This window comes from Mycena indigotica (assembly GCF_014461135.1).
Source record: "Mycena indigotica strain 171206Taipei chromosome Unknown Mind.scaff0002, whole genome shotgun sequence".
NCBI lineage: Eukaryota > Fungi > Basidiomycota > Agaricomycetes > Agaricales > Mycenaceae > Mycena > Mycena indigotica.
The window spans coordinates 4713195-4729326 of NW_023503001.1; the positions used below are offsets into that span (position 1 = coordinate 4713195).

General features: G+C 50.7%; 9 protein-coding genes across 9 annotated transcripts; 4 read left to right on the plus strand and 5 right to left on the minus strand.

The window, feature by feature from the left end:
* Positions 1 to 107: 107 nt before the first annotated feature.
* Positions 108 to 1417, plus strand: MIND_00256600 (TFIIS N-terminal domain-containing protein; the record flags this gene model as incomplete). The annotated part of the gene is made up of 5 exons (XM_037359444.1): positions 108 to 125; positions 178 to 238; positions 284 to 511; positions 565 to 799; positions 847 to 1417. 5 exons carry the CDS (start codon positions 108 to 110, stop codon positions 1415 to 1417), a joined length of 1113 nt encoding a protein of 370 aa, XP_037224539.1.
* Positions 1418 to 1499: 82 nt separating this feature from the next.
* Positions 1500 to 2826, plus strand: MIND_00256700 (uncharacterized protein; the record flags this gene model as incomplete). Its single annotated transcript, XM_037359445.1, has 10 exons — positions 1500 to 1530; positions 1577 to 1657; positions 1706 to 1769; positions 1819 to 1908; positions 1954 to 2108; positions 2164 to 2214; positions 2268 to 2329; positions 2381 to 2569; positions 2616 to 2689; positions 2736 to 2826. Exons 1-10 carry the CDS (start codon positions 1509 to 1511, stop codon positions 2824 to 2826), a joined length of 879 nt encoding a protein of 292 aa, XP_037224540.1. The 5' UTR covers positions 1500 to 1508.
* Positions 2827 to 3625: 799 nt separating this feature from the next.
* Positions 3626 to 5094, minus strand: MIND_00256800 (uncharacterized protein; the record flags this gene model as incomplete). Its single annotated transcript, XM_037359446.1, has 6 exons — positions 3626 to 3758; positions 3813 to 3899; positions 3950 to 4427; positions 4474 to 4550; positions 4599 to 4824; positions 4875 to 5094. 6 exons carry the CDS (start codon positions 5092 to 5094, stop codon positions 3626 to 3628), a joined length of 1221 nt encoding a protein of 406 aa, XP_037224541.1.
* A 286-nt stretch (positions 5095 to 5380) lies between these two features.
* Positions 5381 to 6282, plus strand: MIND_00256900 (uncharacterized protein; the record flags this gene model as incomplete). Its single annotated transcript, XM_037359447.1, has 2 exons — positions 5381 to 5870; positions 5921 to 6282. The coding sequence occupies 2 exons, from the start codon at positions 5381 to 5383 to the stop codon at positions 6280 to 6282; spliced, it is 852 nt and encodes a 283-aa protein (XP_037224542.1).
* A 63-nt stretch (positions 6283 to 6345) lies between these two features.
* On the minus strand, positions 6346 to 7845 carry MIND_00257000 (uncharacterized protein; the record flags this gene model as incomplete). The annotated part of the gene is made up of 11 exons (XM_037359448.1): positions 6346 to 6444; positions 6493 to 6519; positions 6573 to 6718; positions 6768 to 6828; positions 6880 to 6967; positions 7021 to 7124; positions 7176 to 7218; positions 7272 to 7299; positions 7351 to 7436; positions 7485 to 7730; positions 7781 to 7845. The coding sequence occupies 11 exons, from the start codon at positions 7843 to 7845 to the stop codon at positions 6346 to 6348; spliced, it is 993 nt and encodes a 330-aa protein (XP_037224543.1).
* A 794-nt stretch (positions 7846 to 8639) lies between these two features.
* On the minus strand, positions 8640 to 9916 carry MIND_00257100 (uncharacterized protein; the record flags this gene model as incomplete). The annotated part of the gene is made up of 9 exons (XM_037359449.1): positions 8640 to 8791; positions 8843 to 8900; positions 8951 to 9038; positions 9088 to 9191; positions 9241 to 9283; positions 9335 to 9362; positions 9413 to 9498; positions 9553 to 9798; positions 9849 to 9916. 9 exons carry the CDS (start codon positions 9914 to 9916, stop codon positions 8640 to 8642), a joined length of 873 nt encoding a protein of 290 aa, XP_037224544.1.
* A 590-nt stretch (positions 9917 to 10506) lies between these two features.
* On the minus strand, positions 10507 to 11502 carry MIND_00257200 (TPR-like protein; the record flags this gene model as incomplete). Its single annotated transcript, XM_037359450.1, has 7 exons — positions 10507 to 10610; positions 10660 to 10749; positions 10801 to 10924; positions 10980 to 11196; positions 11247 to 11275; positions 11329 to 11348; positions 11406 to 11502. The coding sequence occupies 7 exons, from the start codon at positions 11500 to 11502 to the stop codon at positions 10507 to 10509; spliced, it is 681 nt and encodes a 226-aa protein (XP_037224545.1).
* Positions 11503 to 11623: 121 nt separating this feature from the next.
* Positions 11624 to 11972, plus strand: MIND_00257300 (uncharacterized protein; the record flags this gene model as incomplete). Its single annotated transcript, XM_037359451.1, has 2 exons — positions 11624 to 11717; positions 11776 to 11972. 2 exons carry the CDS (start codon positions 11624 to 11626, stop codon positions 11970 to 11972), a joined length of 291 nt encoding a protein of 96 aa, XP_037224546.1.
* Positions 11973 to 13097: 1125 nt separating this feature from the next.
* On the minus strand, positions 13098 to 14744 carry MIND_00257400 (uncharacterized protein; the record flags this gene model as incomplete). Its single annotated transcript, XM_037359452.1, has 3 exons — positions 13098 to 14001; positions 14052 to 14434; positions 14484 to 14744. 3 exons carry the CDS (start codon positions 14742 to 14744, stop codon positions 13098 to 13100), a joined length of 1548 nt encoding a protein of 515 aa, XP_037224547.1.
* Positions 14745 to 16132: the final 1388 nt, after the last annotated feature.

Consider the following 16132-nt stretch of genomic DNA (forward strand, 5'->3'; position numbering starts at 1 on the left):
AGGTTTTCATCTATTTAGCCGAGACGTCAACAAACGGTCAGAGATGGGTTCAGATGATAGAAATAAATTGCGCCTGTCACGGACACCACAACTTGTCACTCCACACCATGGCCGACGACAAAGAGGTAGGGTTTGCTGTCATTCGTGGCCAGGCGATTCTGATTCCCTCCGACTCAGCAACTAGAGCGACGCATTTTCGGTGGTTCAGACTCTGAGCTTTCCTCTGACGAGGATCAACGTTTGTTGTAATCCCGTCCCTATTCACGCGCTTATTCTGGCACAGACATCCCCAAACCACCGCCCGTACACCGCAAATCTCCCAAGCAGCAGCGACCGCAAGATGATTATGGGTCAGGGTCAGGCTCCGAAGAGGACGATTATGAGCAGCAGAAACGTGTTGTTAAGAAGCGCCCAAAGCCAAGTCGAAAGTCTACAGAAGACAAGCCCACGAGGAAGCGGAAGAGAAGGGCCCCCGAACCAGTGGACTTGAGCCACCTTCCTGAATCTCAAGGTGCGTGGCAGGCACGCAGCTTTTTTTTGTTGCCCTAATCCGCCTCATTTTAGCGGCGAAAATCCGGGTTGACCAGAAGATTGACGCTATTCTTAAGCCGCAAAAGAGCAATAGGCAGAAAAAGCGTAAAGGAGAGGAGGTATTGGATGCATACACGGACGACCAAATCGCGAGGTTGCGGGAGAACATGCTCAATGCTGCCGACGAGGATATCATGTCGAATGCTAACAAGCTGCCTGCTACTGCCAAGTTAAGAATGCTGCCGGAGGTCATGGAAACGCTACGTCGGTGTGTTCAAATCTTGTGTCTACACCGCTTTTGTTCAATTGTGCTAGTTTTGCGCTCTCCCAGTCCATGATAGACAACAACTTGTTTGAAGCAGTTACTCGGTGGTTGGAGCCACTCAGACATGACAAATCCCTTCCCTCACTCAATATCCAACGAGAATTCTTTCCTATTCTCAAGCGTATGGACTTCATCGATACCAACGTTCTCAAGGAGTCTGGCCTGGGCAAAATCGTCATGTTCTACACCAAAGGCAAACGTGTCACACCGGACATCGCCAGAATTGCGCGCGAGTTGGTCGATACCTGGTCACGACCCATTATCAAACGCTCCGCATCTTTCCGAGACCGCAGGATTCCGACCGTGCACACAACAGACTCAATGCGTCAACCAGAAAAGTACAACTCAATCATGGCCAGAAGTCGCGAGGCGGACAAGGACCGGGTCAGAAAGAATGCAGTATCAATCCCACGAAGCGAGTTGCGCAGCTACACAGTTGCTCCCGACGCCAAAGCTGGTATTATGAGGATGAATGCTATGGTGGACGGCGATATTGAGCGCAGAAGGAGGAATGCGGAGAAAATCAGAAGCTTGACGAGGAAAGTGACGACCAACAAGTAGCTTGCTGTAAAATTTTGGTTATCCTGTGTAATTTTGGGTTATCTGCTTCCGCCAAGATCAATCGACTTCATCTCTTCTTCTGACCTTGACGATGCCTTTGCGAGTTGGCTTTGGTTGGGGGTCTCCGCTATTCTACTGCCTTTCCTCATGCAGGCTCAGTTCGCGAACACTTTTCCACGCCTCTCTTGCAGTTACAAGAGGCTGACCAGAACCAAACCTTTACTCTTGTCGAATGTCCCAGTTAGTCTCTGAATTACAGCTGTGCACCGAATATGACACATTGTGCAGGCGGAACTGGACAACTCATCAAGCGCCTGGCTGGAGAAGAAGAGCCTGAAATCGACATCGCGATGTAACACTTTGGTTTCTCATGACTGTAGCTGCTGACAAACTATCTACAGCGCACTCACCGACCCCTTGATTTCTGGCATTGCGAATGGGTCCAAGGCATACAAGCTTTGCGGGAGCTATGTTTCCACGCCACTTAACTGGTAAGGCTCGCTCGCACCATAAGAAAGGAGACGGAACCAGATTAGGGCAGTCATCACCGGCAAAGACACCAAGTTCAACAGCATCGCCGATCTCAAAGGGACGACCATTGGCATCTCGCGTCTCGGAAGCGGCAGCCAGACGATGGCGTATGTGATGGCGCTGCAACAAGGCTGGCCCACAAACGAGCTCAAGTTCAAAAGTGCGTTCTTTCGTCGCCATGCAAACCAAAGTTGTTCATTTCAGATCCTGCTCAGTTAATAACGACATTCGGGGGCTCATCGACTCCGTCAATGATGGTTCAACAAGTAAGGATGCCTTGGTTTGCTGTCGAGAATATCATCGCTTCACAGCATGATAGGCGCGTTCATGTGGGAATGGTTCACCACAAAGCCTTTTGTGGATGCTGGTGAAGCCCGATTCGTGGGTTTTTTGTGTCTAATACGTTTAAGACGGCTCAGTCTTTCGTGGTAGATCGGCTCCGTCCCAACACCGTGGCCCTCGTGGCTTATTGCTGCTCATCCTTCGCCGGCTCGTGCTCCTGTCGACCAAGTTACCGCATTCATGACCAAGCTTTCGGAATACGTCCGGTCATTCGACTCCTCCCCGACTCGCGCCGATGTCGTGAAGGCGAAATTCGGTTACCCTGAAGAGGACATTCAGGTCGGTTGTTCAATCTTTCAAGCTCCCATCCATTCATCTCGGATAGGCTTGGCTTAAGACGGTCGCGTACCCCCAAGATTGTCTGGCTATACCAACCAAGGTTATAACGGATACTTTAGAGTCTGTTCTCTTCGTTTCCTTGTTCCCGCACCTGACGTAACTTTAGCGTTCTAGAGAAAGCGGGCGTTGTCAAGGCTCCCGAAGGCGGATTCGTCGTCGATACTTTCGTCCATCAAGATGTCGTCAAGCTCATATGAAGGACCGCCTCAGTGTAGCAAGTGAAATGTACCAATAGATTGAAAGAACGGCAATACAGGGTTCTCCTACTCTTCTTCGTCGTCACTGATCACCAGGATCATGGTAGAAGGCATCACCGGCCAGGGGTTGTTCCGCTTCACGCTCACAGATTCAGAGTCTCTACTCTGGGCGTCAGCAATTGTGCACTTTCGAGGCCTGCTACACAAACCTGAACTGGCTGGCTGGCTTGGGACGAATCTTGCGGCCTTTGCCACCCCTCTTCTTCATTCGTTGTGGCAGGGCTAACGCTGCTGTCCTCTCGTCAATCTCTGCTTGAAGCTTCCTGCAGTACACAGAAAGTCCCTCCATTATCCTGAGCTCGCCTGTAAACGTCCTTCGGAGAGGCTGGTGGACACTGTCTTCCGAGTTTCGAGCCTGAAAAGACCCACTTGCGACAGCAGCGATCTCACTATGAGCGGGCGTGGGGCAGGCGTATGGATGATAGCGATGTTGCGAGTTCTCCCGTCCTCTGCGACGACTGTTCGAGGTGTCCCAGCGGCCAGATTGGGCCCTCGAAAGTGTTTCCCTAGAACGCACTTTCTTGAGCTTTCTCTCGCGGAGGAATCTGCCCATCTCCGCCTCTTTCCGGTGGAGGTCTGTTTCATAGAGCGTGCTGATCGTCTGTTTAGCTGGAGGAGACATGGGTGTTGCGGTGGTGGTGGTAGTGATTCGAATGAAGATGAAGTGGGTGGCACATGATCGCGAATTCCGATTACAACATTACACTATTGAGCGACTTATAAGGAAACAATACTTACGCTACGACCAGTAGAGCACAGGGGCGAGGGTCGTCAACATCGGATTAGAGAATATGTCTGTTGGCGCATTGGGCCAGAACCATTGCGGTGGAATATCATCGTGCAGAGGTGCTTCGAATAATTTCGGGTAATGGCTGGGCAAAATATTAGCAATGAGGGGAGGCATTCAAAGCCTCTCTCCCGCTCACCTTGAGGCGGCTTGGTTGGACGCGGCAAGAGGAAGATTGGCCATCCCTCCGCTCGAGAGTGGCAAAGGTTGCCAGGCGAGTCCACGGCTAAATAGACACGATTCAGTAGGTCATTTTCAAAGTGCGGAATGATTGACTTCACGGCCTCTGTCGCCTTGGGCCCATCTTTTTCCGTGCTCATGTTGTTCTTAACCATAGAGTCGCTTGCTGATTGTACAACAAAAGGCTCGGACCTCTTGTCGCAAGCGTCCGGGAGGGTCTTGTACGATGCCCAAGCTGTTGGTTTATCCATGCCGCCGATTTTGGCCCCAGCGTTGATATCCCCCCGTTGATGCATCTCAATTGTTTCTTCGATAAAACGGGCAGCCTCCTTTAAAAGCTCATTTGTCACGCTAGGCTCTGTTTCGGGTCGATGAAATGCTGATCCAAGTTCAGGTTGTGCGACTGTAGACAGAACTGGTGTTGCAGAATCTTCCGAGGGTCGCGGTTCTATCGAATGCGTGCCAAGACGTAGTTGAAGAGAAGCCAAAGCACCCGGATCTGCCGGCGGAACAACAGAGGTAGGGTCTTGAGAGAAAGCCTGTCGCCGACGCAGCGCAATCAAGATTTCCCGACCTGAAGATGGTTGAATATGCATTTCAGATTTTGGTTTCGGACGCACTGGATGCACCACAGATCTGAATCCTCGGCGTGGAGTCGTGGTCTGGGCTTGGGTGGGGCGATTGCACGGTAATTCGTCTGAGGCGAAGTCACGCCTCGAAGAGGCACGCAGAAGATAACACGCACCGCAATAGGTCCCCAATACAGGCACGGATGATTGGCGTAAACATAGCGTTGAACCAGACCGAAAACTCTTCGAAACCCCGCTCCGCGACAACCAAGTCGGCGAAGATAAAGAATGCCCTGCATGCCTGCCGCTCAGGCTCGTCCTTCTTTCGCTCCCACACGCCCGCGTCTTGCAACAACAGCGAGATAAGAGGCTCGAGCAGAACATCCTCGTGAAGATCTTCTTCTACGTCCTAAAACGCGTCTAAGGTAACCATGTTTCAGAAGGAGTGCAACTCGCCTTGGTCAAACGCATGGACTGCGCCAGGTGAGCAAGTATACATGCTTTCAGGGCGGTGACGAGGAAGAAGCCATCTGAGCGTTTGACTGCCAACTCGGATTCCGTGCTGGCGAGTGCATCGTCCCATGAAGCATCGGATAGTCGCGGGAAATCGATTGGCGGAGCACTGCGAGCCGCATCCTCGAAAGAGGCAGAGATGTGGGTGGCGACGAGCATATTAGATGTCCAAACGCGTGCGGTTGGATCGTGTGACCGTGATTGATTCAATCAAACTGCCTCTTTTTTCAGCACGCCAGCGTGCTCAGAAAAGTAGGGTACTCGCCATCCAGCGATCCAGCGGCTCATCGTTCATCCAGCTGAAACCCAACTACTCCCAGACTCTCCCAGATGATTCAGATTCGGAACGCTAACGCTCGAAAATAGATGTGTCGACCAATGCCATCCATCTGCCAAATAACGGCCTTGAAGCGCGTTCATACTAGTCTTATCCTCTGCTTTGACCATGGTCTACTGTGGGGAGTGCGGTACTCCTGGAGAAGGTCGTTTTTGCATCGAATGTGGGACTAGACTCCACTCTGGGGAGTCTTCATCGGCGGTGAAGCGCGAAGACTCTCTTCCAAACGCCTCGCAAGCAGAGCCTTTATCCAGCGGTGGTACATCGCCTTATTCATCACCCACGCCTGGTAGCTCGTCGACTAGACCCAATGTTCGGGGTGTGTCGACTGTCTCTGGTTCGGCCACCACACAAGGAGGAACCTTCCCAGCCACACCTAACGTGCCTCAACAAGAATCTCCGACACAACTATTTGGAAGCCAAGGCTATCGGCTCGAGGCTTTCCATATCATCTCAAGGGAGCTCTTCATTGCGTTGGACCGAACTACCCTGCCAACAGGCACACAACTCATCGAAGCCAGTAAAATACGGCGCTTCAAGGAGGTAGCCGGGCGGCCTATCCCGCCTTTTTTCGAGAGCCACGTGCTGCCGCTGTATTGTGAGCAATGTTTCACAGTTTTTTAAAGCAATCTGCCAACCTGATCATAGACCAAACCATTGGCGCTCAATGTGCTGGGTCGAGTGTCCTGACTTGGGAGGGTTGGAATACGTATCTTGCCCACAAGATTCTATCCAATCCTGACGACACGTTTGCGCACATCGGAGCAGCCTTACGAGGACTGGGAATCCAACTACCTTGGCCATTAGTCCGCTCAGACTTCCCCGCCTACGCCTATCCTGATGCCGCTGCACGTGAACTGCAGTTCCAACAGGGCATCCGTGACTACATCGGAGCCTCGTTTAGCAGCGGCGCATATAGTGGTTTGGCTCGCCGTCGGTCCGGAATGGCCGCAGGCATTGCTGCACGCAGCTTGACGGGGCTTCTATCCAATGGGTTCTTATTCAACTGAATGGGAAACCAGCGATTCAATCAAGCGAATTAAATACAATGTCCCTACCAATGTCTTCGTTCTCTAACTTACAGTGTTTCTTTTGGGCTCTGGCTGTTGTAGATGACTCTGGTCAGTCCGCAAATCATATTGTACGTTGCGTTCGACTGCGATTTGAACCTCCTGGGCAAAGGTGAGTATGGCTACGATACAGGATTCAAGGGGACAGACAGTTTTGGTCTGCGACATTGCCGCTGCCTAGAAAAACAGCTATCAAGACATCTTAGAATTGGGGAGGAAAGTAAGCATACGAAATATGGACTCGATGAGCGGTGGTTTTTGTTTGAACGGGCCTCCAAAATGAGGACGGCCCCACGATCTGCCGTCGACCCTGTCGAACGACTGCGACGTACGCTCTCTCTCGTGTTGAGTGTCACGAGCAGAGAAATGGCGTATACTGGAAGATGATTGAACACCCAAAGACAAGAAGGCTAGAAGGAGCTCACACTTGCCAATGGCGAAATGCAAACCGAGAAAGACGAGATTAGACCGGTTCATCGTCACCCACTAGGATGCGGTTTAATGAGCGAGCTTAACGGTCTGAAGCGACGGACGCACACAGATCATTGAAACAACGGTTCCGATACAGGTCAGGCTACCTGTCTCAAATGCGTATAGAGCCAGCTGGTCCAACACCTTGTTCAGACTGCAAAAATCTTGATAAGCATATAATGGGAATCCCCGAGAAAGAAAACTGACTGAGAACCTTCAGGTCTTCGGCTTCCCCTGAAGAGGTATAGGAACAAGGCGGTGATGAGAATGTCGACAGAGGACGAGAAGGAGAGACCCAGTGTGAACACCCACTACGATTTTCTGATCAGTACACGGTCATGTTGAAAGCCTAAAACACGGACGCGAACACGTGCCACAAAGACGCGAAAACTCTGGTAGTGAAACCTGTTGAAGTCAGTTTGACTGCGATGGCCCTAATGTCGCGCGGCAATACACACATTTCTACTGTTGATGCAGTAGCAGCCACTAATCAAGATCAGCAATCCTGAGAAGCGAGTCAAGTGTGGATGCGTTTACCAAGTCGCAGAAAGGCGAAGAAAACCACGGGACCCGCCATATACCAATTGCCTTTGCTCAGGCGGAATATGCGATGTGCAAAAAAGCTATCGTTAGCGACTGAGTAAGGATCCAAAAGCACAATTCAGACATACCAGTGGACCAGGAAAGTCACGAGGGCCGTAACCAGGACCGTGAGCGATATGCTCCAAGGAATGAAATCGAGCTTGGAGGTGGTTCCCCAATTCGTTATCACATACTCCCACATCGCAGCCCATATGCACCCGGTGTGGAAAAGATCGAGAGCGAAGACTGTGAGGACGAGCGCCTTGAAGCCGAGCGAATCGGTCTTGTAGACGCGAAAGTAGGCAGCAACCTCGATTGCAACGATGCCGCCCAAACTGGTATTCATGATCAGTCTACCGAGACGGAAACATTGTCTGTTTCTCACAAGGAAGAAAAGAAGCCTCCGATGAGCATCGAGCCAAGCGTAGTAGAGAGGGCGCCGACAGCCATGTTGAGGAAGCAAGCTATTGAGTATTTTTTGGCGCCTTGGAGTTTAAATACTTGTCGTCCCTAGAATGCGGAGTTTTGAGTTGAAAAGAACCTTGATGTAGGGCTTTGTTTTGGTGGTCCTAGGGATTTTTAGCCACTTTGTCATTATCGCGCCCGTGATGCTGGCGCCAAGTGGATGCTGCAGTAGACAGACTCGCGGAGAGTTCCGGTTAGGCCATCGCGGCGACACCAATCGGCACAAAGTAAGGTATGTCCTCAGGTCCTTTGTCTGGCGGGTTCCCGTAACAGACTGCCAGCCTCAATCCAAGCCGGGACCTTATCGCCTGTTCGGAAGAGAATGCGGCCAACGCAATGCCACCTGTGTCCGATGGGATGAGTCGCTGGTTCAACTTGGTTGGAGTCTGTTGGAGTCCAAAGGTACCGGTGACGTGTACTCGAATACCGTGACCGACGAACATCCGAGGGTAGATACCAATGTTCAACCTGGGTAGCAATCCTCTTGTCTATCGCACAAGGAGAGAGAGAAGGTCCAAACATTCGAAGATTATGACGAACTGCAGCTGGAAGTCGTATCGCATCAATTTTTGATTGGGAGTCTAGTCTGTCATGTTGACCTGATTGGATTCAACTCCCGACTTAGAGCTCTGATCAAACGCGAAGAGTCCTCGTAATTGCCCATTAAATTCAACACCCGATTCCCCGGACAAAGAGGGAAACAGAATGATTACAAACACGACATTAGGAAGATCAATAAGCTATCTGAAAGAGAACCGAGGAGGAAACGTGGGTGCTATCTAATATGTGCCGTGGCCAGACGAGGAGTTTTTATCTGAAGGAATCTCCGCTGGCAGCACGAGGACGCCCCCACGCTCCGCCAGCATAGTCGCACGACTGCGACGAATGCCCTCCCTCGTGTTGAGGGTGACTAACAGAGAGATCGCGTACACTGTGAAACCAGTCAACAAGGAACTTGAACACGAGAGTTGGCCAAACTCACACTTGCCAATAGCAAAGTGCAAACCGAGAAAGACGAGGTTATGGTGCATCGTGATCCACTGAATAGTGGTCAGGCTCGACTGAAAACAACTCAAAGCGACAAACGTACACAGATCATCGTCGCAATGGTCCCCAGACAAGTTAGGCTGCCTGTCTCGAATGCATATAATGACATCTGGTCCAGCACTTGGTTGAGACTGCCTTAGATGAGCGCGGTGATATGCGGTTAGACGGAAAGGAACTGACTGCGAGCCTTTGGGTCTTCGGCTCCCCTTGAAGAGGTACAGAAGTAAGGCAGTAATGAGAATGTCGACGCAGGACGACATGGAAAGGCCGAATGTGAGGATCCACTACAAAGGCGTTATGGAAACCTGGCACGAAGAAACAAAAAGTACGGACGCGAGAGTGGACCATATAGACAGGAAAGCTTTTATAACGAAGCCTAGACGAGATGTCAATACTCGCTTAGTGAGCAGAAGGTAGCAGCACATACATTTCTGCTGTCGATACTGAAGCGGCAGCTAATTCCTTTTCAGCAACTTTGACGAAGTTGAGTTGTTGAGACACTGACCAAGCCGCACAAGAGCAAAGAAAACTACTGAGGCAGCCATGTACCAGTTTCGTTTGCTTAGGCGAAATATCCGTTGCGCAAAGAAGCTATCAGTGAGGATTGAGTACATAGATTTCCGGTTCAAGAGGGCTCACGCATACCAATGAACGAGGAAAGTCACAATGGCTGTGATAAGGACTGTGAGCGCTATGCTCCACGGAATGTAGTCGATCCGGGAGGTCAGGCCCCAGTTCGCTATAGCGTACTCCCACATCGCGGTCCAAATAAGGCCGGTGTGGAAAAGGTCGAGAGCCCCAATAGCAAGAATGAGCGCCTTCAAGCCTGGCGCATCGGCCTTGTAAACACGGAAGTAGGCAACAACATCGGTTGCTACAACGCCGGATAAACTACCATAGAGAGTCAGTTGCGAAAGACAGAAAGACAGTGCACGGCTCACAGTGAGGCAAATAGACCGCCTAGCAGCAACGAGCCAAGCGCAGTAGGAACGCTCATACTCGCACTCATGATGAGGAGAAGATACACGCTTTACGAGCCATTTTCCGGACGCGACCGGCTTTAATATGGTTTTTTACCGTTCGACAAGCCGGAAGACGACGAGAGATTTGCTGCTGCCGCAGGGCTTTGTTTTGGTGACGACAGGGCTCTCAAACAGCCACGTTGTAATTACCGTGAACGAGTCGACGACGACATCCTGCTGACTCACCAACGGCGTCAATTTCACGATAGTCTGCATGACGACGTTCAGCACAGGAAGCAGAGATTCGACAGTTCCGAATCTGAAGGCCGGTTTAAATATTTCAAAAGGTCCTTTTCATCGTGAAGCTGTGCGACGACTTGAATGTCGGCCCAGGATTCAAAGGCTTGAAGTTGGAGCGATGAGATTCGCCCAGCTCATGGTTTCTTCCACAGACAGCGACACTGTTGGTGCATAGAATTTGTGAAAGAAGGGGTGCTGACAAACCTGAAGCGTTGACGGCATCAACAGGCTCGCAGTGATAGAGTAAGCAAGTACAAATACAATTGATATTCAGTGCCAGAAAAAAATGCAAGGACAAAATCAAACAGCAAGTAGTAGGATAAGGTGAGTGAGCCGGTCAAGCATCGTCTGGTAACTCTTCAATCTTGGCCGATTGGATGGGCTCGATCAGTTCCTCGGCTCCCGTTTCAGCTTTCTTGCCCTTGTCTCTAGACAAGAAGCCTACATGTCTTGAGCATAACAAGAAAAAAAGACGGATAGTGCAACACACCTTTTAGCTTCTTGTTGTTGGCTTTCTCCTTCTCCTTCTCATCGGCGCGTAACCTAACCAGTTCAGATTCAGCTGCGGCAACGTCTTTCTCTGCAATGAGAGTCAGGTCTCTAATCAAAGAAGGGCAGGGAAATTGCAGACCGTTCGTGCTCTTCTTCTTCAAGTCTTCCAACACTCTTATCGCACGCTCGATGTAGCCTTGTTCCGCCAAGGCTTTACCTTTGCGGTACATAGCTTTGTAGTTGTTTTCATCCTTAGCCAAGGCCTTCATGTCGATGATGAGCTGAGGACTTTGCGTGGACACACCGACACACACGCACCTTGTCCGCTGTTTCGAGAGCACGTTTCCAATTGCCGTTCTTGATATGGCACGCGGACATGTTGGCGTAGATTTTTTCAACGAGAATATCTACCTTGGATACGCATATCAAACTGCCTGCCCAGATGAAGAGAGTGGACAGACTTCGGTCTTTTTCCTTGGGGGCATCGCGATCAACGGGTGGCGCTGGATTACCAGCAGCAACTCCCATGGCGTCTCTTGGAGAGAGTTTGTTGGTCAACAGTCGCAGGGTCATAAACGAACGAACTTGTTCAAACCGAGCAGATAGAGCAGAGCCTTTGAAGAGAGCGCGCGTTGGAGATGTCAACAAACGAAGTAAAGCAATATACCCCATGATATTCCATTAAAGCTGATGGAAGACTCGTTCAGCGGCCCATAGTACTCTCGTCAAGTCGGTTCTGCATACCTTTCGCAGTCTGGCCTTGTTTGAACGCCTCATCAGCAGCGTCCTTCTTGTCTTTGCCGATTTTCAGCTTGTCTTCGCTCGTTTGAAAATCGGCCATATCGATTCAGACGCGTGCAAGTATGCAGATGGACGAAAAGAACAAGGGGGAATATAGACGCGTTGTGTGACTCCGCATCAGTGTGGCCAAAAGTCACATCTCTCTAAACACCGTCGCCACCATGGGTCTCGTCGGGCACGTCGTTGGCGGAGCCGTCTTTGGACTCACCGCCCGATTCTACCAACTCGGAATCCTTCGCCGCCCAATGCTCTCCAGTCCGCATCTTTTCTGCCCTCGTCACACCTCACTGTGAACTAATCTTTCCCCCATAAGATCCAGCAGGGCATGTCGCATGCATGGGAGTTTTTGCTGGAGCGGGATACTTCTGGTGGCAGGCGACATTACACATGAGGGGGTTGCTAGCAGAGAAAGAGGCGCAGTTGCGACTGCGACGTGAAATCCAGCAGAAAACTGGCGAGGTCATTCTAGAGCAGGCGCTCGGCCAAACTCCTTCGTCGGAGGCATCATAAGGCCCATGTATGAACCAGTGCGGGGGAATACGGTACGCTTTCATCGCTCACACACTTGTTTGAAGCTAACGTGGTGTCTTGAAGTAGAACCTCGGTCCGTTGCCTATTTCGAATAAAACTGTTTCCTGGAGCGTTGGACCAGAGATCTTGAGTTATTGGTGATATTCAGACTTGGAGTTGGCTCTAACAGTCCGGCGGAGATGACCTTCCGCTTCCCATAGGCTACCAGGTAAATTGAGTATATTTGCATTATATTTACTGGTGTATCAACGTCCTTGCATGACTACTGCAGCAGCAACGACAAGTACAATAGCTCCACCGAGCCCAGCCAGACGAACCGAATTTCGAAAAGGCGGGCCTAATAACCGAAATAAAATATGCAGTGAGAAAGAGAAGATTAAGAGTGGGTGTAGAAGCAAGGAGGGGGTGAGACGAAAAGACAACAACTCAACAGCGCAAATTCGAAACGACCAGTCGATCTCTATAAGCGTGGGGGAGACGTAAGAGGGGGACGGGTGCGTAGACAGCTAAGCATTTGGATAAAAGCAAGAAGAATATACTGAAGGAATGCGCGCAAGGATTCGAGGAACGTTTTGAGAGCTGGTGGTGTGCAGGACACCACTTTTGGGTGTGGTTGATGTGTTACAGCAGACTCGAAGTTGAGCCATGCGATATGCAGGAGATCGAGTATCGGCAATTTGACGCGGCAAACAGGTTTGTCGAAGAATCAAGCATCATTATTTTGCTTGTGTCAAAAAGGTGCCAGTCGAGACTGCGTTTAGAGTGCGATGCAATTGCTGGATGGATGGATGGGATGGGAGTTGTGAGACTGAATAAATGGATGTGGGGAGCAGTAAGCTCCACTGTTAGTACAAGGTTGATGAGATGTCCAATAATGAGTGTTGGAGGCGGAACGCTGAGTATAGCAGCATTCACCGATGCAACTGAGAATTAACGAGGGTGGGGCCGATTTCCTGATAAAATGGCTATTCCCGTCGATTTCATCGAGATGGGAAAGAAGGCGATGGTGTTACAGAAATGTACAATGGTGGAACAATCCTTCTGCGATACCCCTTGTCGGAGAATGAAGGCATGCGCACTGGTCGAAATAGGTGCAATAGTTGGTTACCGCAATTGGAAAGCACTCCCAAGTGCGTGTTCTTCGTCACGTTCCTCCATGTCAGCTTCGTGGCCATTCTCGCCAACGGGCGCAATGAGACTTCCAAATGATATCCGTCGAGCAGCAGGCAATCTGCGAACACGTCTAAGTGTCTTGACTTTTTCGGGACCAGGGGCCTGGAGTAACGGGGCCGCAGATAGAAGGGGGGTAGTCGGAGCTTCACAAGCCACAATTGGGGCGAGCTCGGGGCCGAACATACTGGAGGTCCTCTGACGCGTCGATTTAGATGGACCGGTTGATTCGGATGACCTAACACTAGCCGCAGTTTTGCGTTTCGACGGACCGGCGGATTTGCCTGACTTTGTTGCGGCCGGAGAGGGGGTCGGGGAAGGGCCTGGTGAAGGCGACAGCGGGGGAGTTGTAGCGCTATCACTTCTAACTCGTGGTTTCTTGGCACGTCGAGTGCGATCTTTCTCTTCCTCGTCGGAAGAGGGCATGTCAGTTACACGTGACTCTTGGGCCAGGGCTCCATACGACGGGGCTCGCTTAACAGCTCGTCGCGGCTCCACTGGATGCATACAAAATGACTCTGAGCGACGAATCCGCGTAACTCGAGGGTCATTAATTGGCGGAAGGTTGTCGACACTGCCAAGACTCATCCTTGAACTAGATGTGGTCGATGACGAAGTAATAGACATAGAGCGACGGAGAGTTCGGGGGTGACCGGCCGCGGAAATGGAGGTAAGAGACGAAAGCGTTGACGAGCTTGGCGTAGAAGGGCTTATGAGGGAGGGAACGTGGTTGGGTTTGGGAGGAGAAGAGGATCGTCGATTGATTTGACTGCGAGAATAGGGATGATAGTTTGGATTGGGGATAAGACGATCAGTCTTCTGCAGTCGCTTTGAAAGGCTACAGGACGGCTGTAAGCACATGGAAGGGACAGAAAGGGAGTGACGGACCGGCTGATGCTATCGTCTGGTTTGGGCTCCGACGTATTGAGAAAATCCATACTCGACTGCCTGTAAAGAGGCCGTCTGGAGTTCAGACCTATTCCAACTCTACCTATATTGGTGGTCGGTTGCAGAACATCTCCCTCCGTGAACGATGGATAACGCGACGTGTCAAGTACGTTTTCCTCTGGAATAGTCTTATGAATCTTGCTGTCTTCGTCAGCAAGTGTCCGTGCAAGCTCAATTAGCTTGGTTCGGGTGGCTCGCAGAGAATGTGGCCAGTCCTCGCCCTTTGCCTGAGCGACACCGCGAGCAATCTTGTCAAGAAGATTTGAAGGGGGTATGGGCCCGTTGAATGGCGTATAGAGATGGGGAGGAAGAGCGTCGAGTGTCTGGTAGGCAGTTAGAATGGAAACCAGGAGATGAAAAAAGAATACGCACCCTTCTTAGAAAGAGAATCTGGTCAGGCTTCCAGTCATAGTCCAGGTCGTCAATGAGATCCTGGTTTGAGCTGTTCCAACTATCCGTACTTTTGCGATTGGCAGCTCCAGAGAAGAGTAAGCTGGAGGTGGGCGAAGCACAACTCAGTGGGGTTCGCGGTGAGGGAACCAATGAAAGAATAGTTGAGCGGCGACGAGGAAGGCTGGGATGAGGCAGGACGATAGACAGCGGGGTGAGACCCGCTGAGCGACGCGTCTGCATGGACGAGAATGAGCGACGAAGTAGGTGGCGGAGACAAGACAAGAGAGGTAATCGCCGTATGTGTCACACTCTGATGGGGCCAATCAGACTCCGTTTGCCTTTTTCGCTCTCCTTCCTTCGACCAGCAGTTCTATAATAACTACGACAGTAAACTCTCTACTCTTATTCTTCTTTCAATACTTCAACCACAACTCGAAGCTGCCTTCCCCAACCCCCACGACTTTCTTGCTGCCTCGTGTGGTGCCTCGTGTTCTCCGCTTGTCGCTGTCACACAATGGTCACAGATTTGTGGGATACATCTGTCATCGCATGCCGGCATGCAATTATGAGCTCTGTTCCCTCCCCAACGATGGATCATCATGGATGGTCTGTTGTTCTGATGAAGCACTTGTAATTTCCGATGTTGCAACTGTCTTCCTCACCAAAGTATAGTCGCTACCTGTCGCTACTTACTTGGTAAGTAACAAAGGTTGACAGAATCATTTCCTTGCCTGGAACCAGTTTGGTACCTGATCTGTGGGTCGCCTTCACCAAGTTGGGCCGGTTTCCAAAAGTAAGTCTGCTCATTATTACCCAAGATAGCCGCTGTATTTACCTAAAGTGAGGAAAATCTTCATTGAAATTCGGCCTGATTTGAAGAAAGTACCAGCCTACAACGTAGTTGCTCGTAGCTGGCTGTAAAAACGGAGGCCGACCTCTTGACATGCCTACTTTTCCATAGATGTCTTCCACACCTCGCTAGTACAATAACACGAGCGTCACGGTCGCGTGAGGTGACATCTCAACCCCATGCTCCAACACATCAACCAGAAGAGACAAGAAGTTGTGGGCAAGTACGACAGCACCAATCTTTGGAAAATATCGCATGCTACTCCCGGCTCGGTCGACTATTCTACCTGCACGACTTTGCTGTCAACATCTTTTACTTGTCACACCCGCCTCACCTCCGAGGCTCCGACATGTTCCACCCGACATGGGCATGCGTTGAGGGCGTGGCCTCCCTCAAATACTGTCACCGTATTAATCCTCCACCAGGTCATTGATAATGTCGATGTCATTGTCAAGTTGTTGAGCGAGGCTGGTGGAAGAAATGCTACAATATCCCTCAAGTTACTCAACGCTACGCAACCCGGCATGTCCATGTCCAGGATACTAGCACTAATGAATGGCAAAGAAGCCGAAGCTCACAGTAAATTGTTGTCTCCAGCACCAACGTTAACTGCGCCCCTTAGGAGCGGTTGCCCAAACAGTAAGTTGTTTGTCATAGTCTTGACTTCACAACCTTCAACCTACTCCATTGGCAGAATCGGGACTCGTTCCATACTGCATCCACTGACGCAGACTTTGTATCCTCGTTGCATTACCCAATGATTGCTCAATGCCTTCGT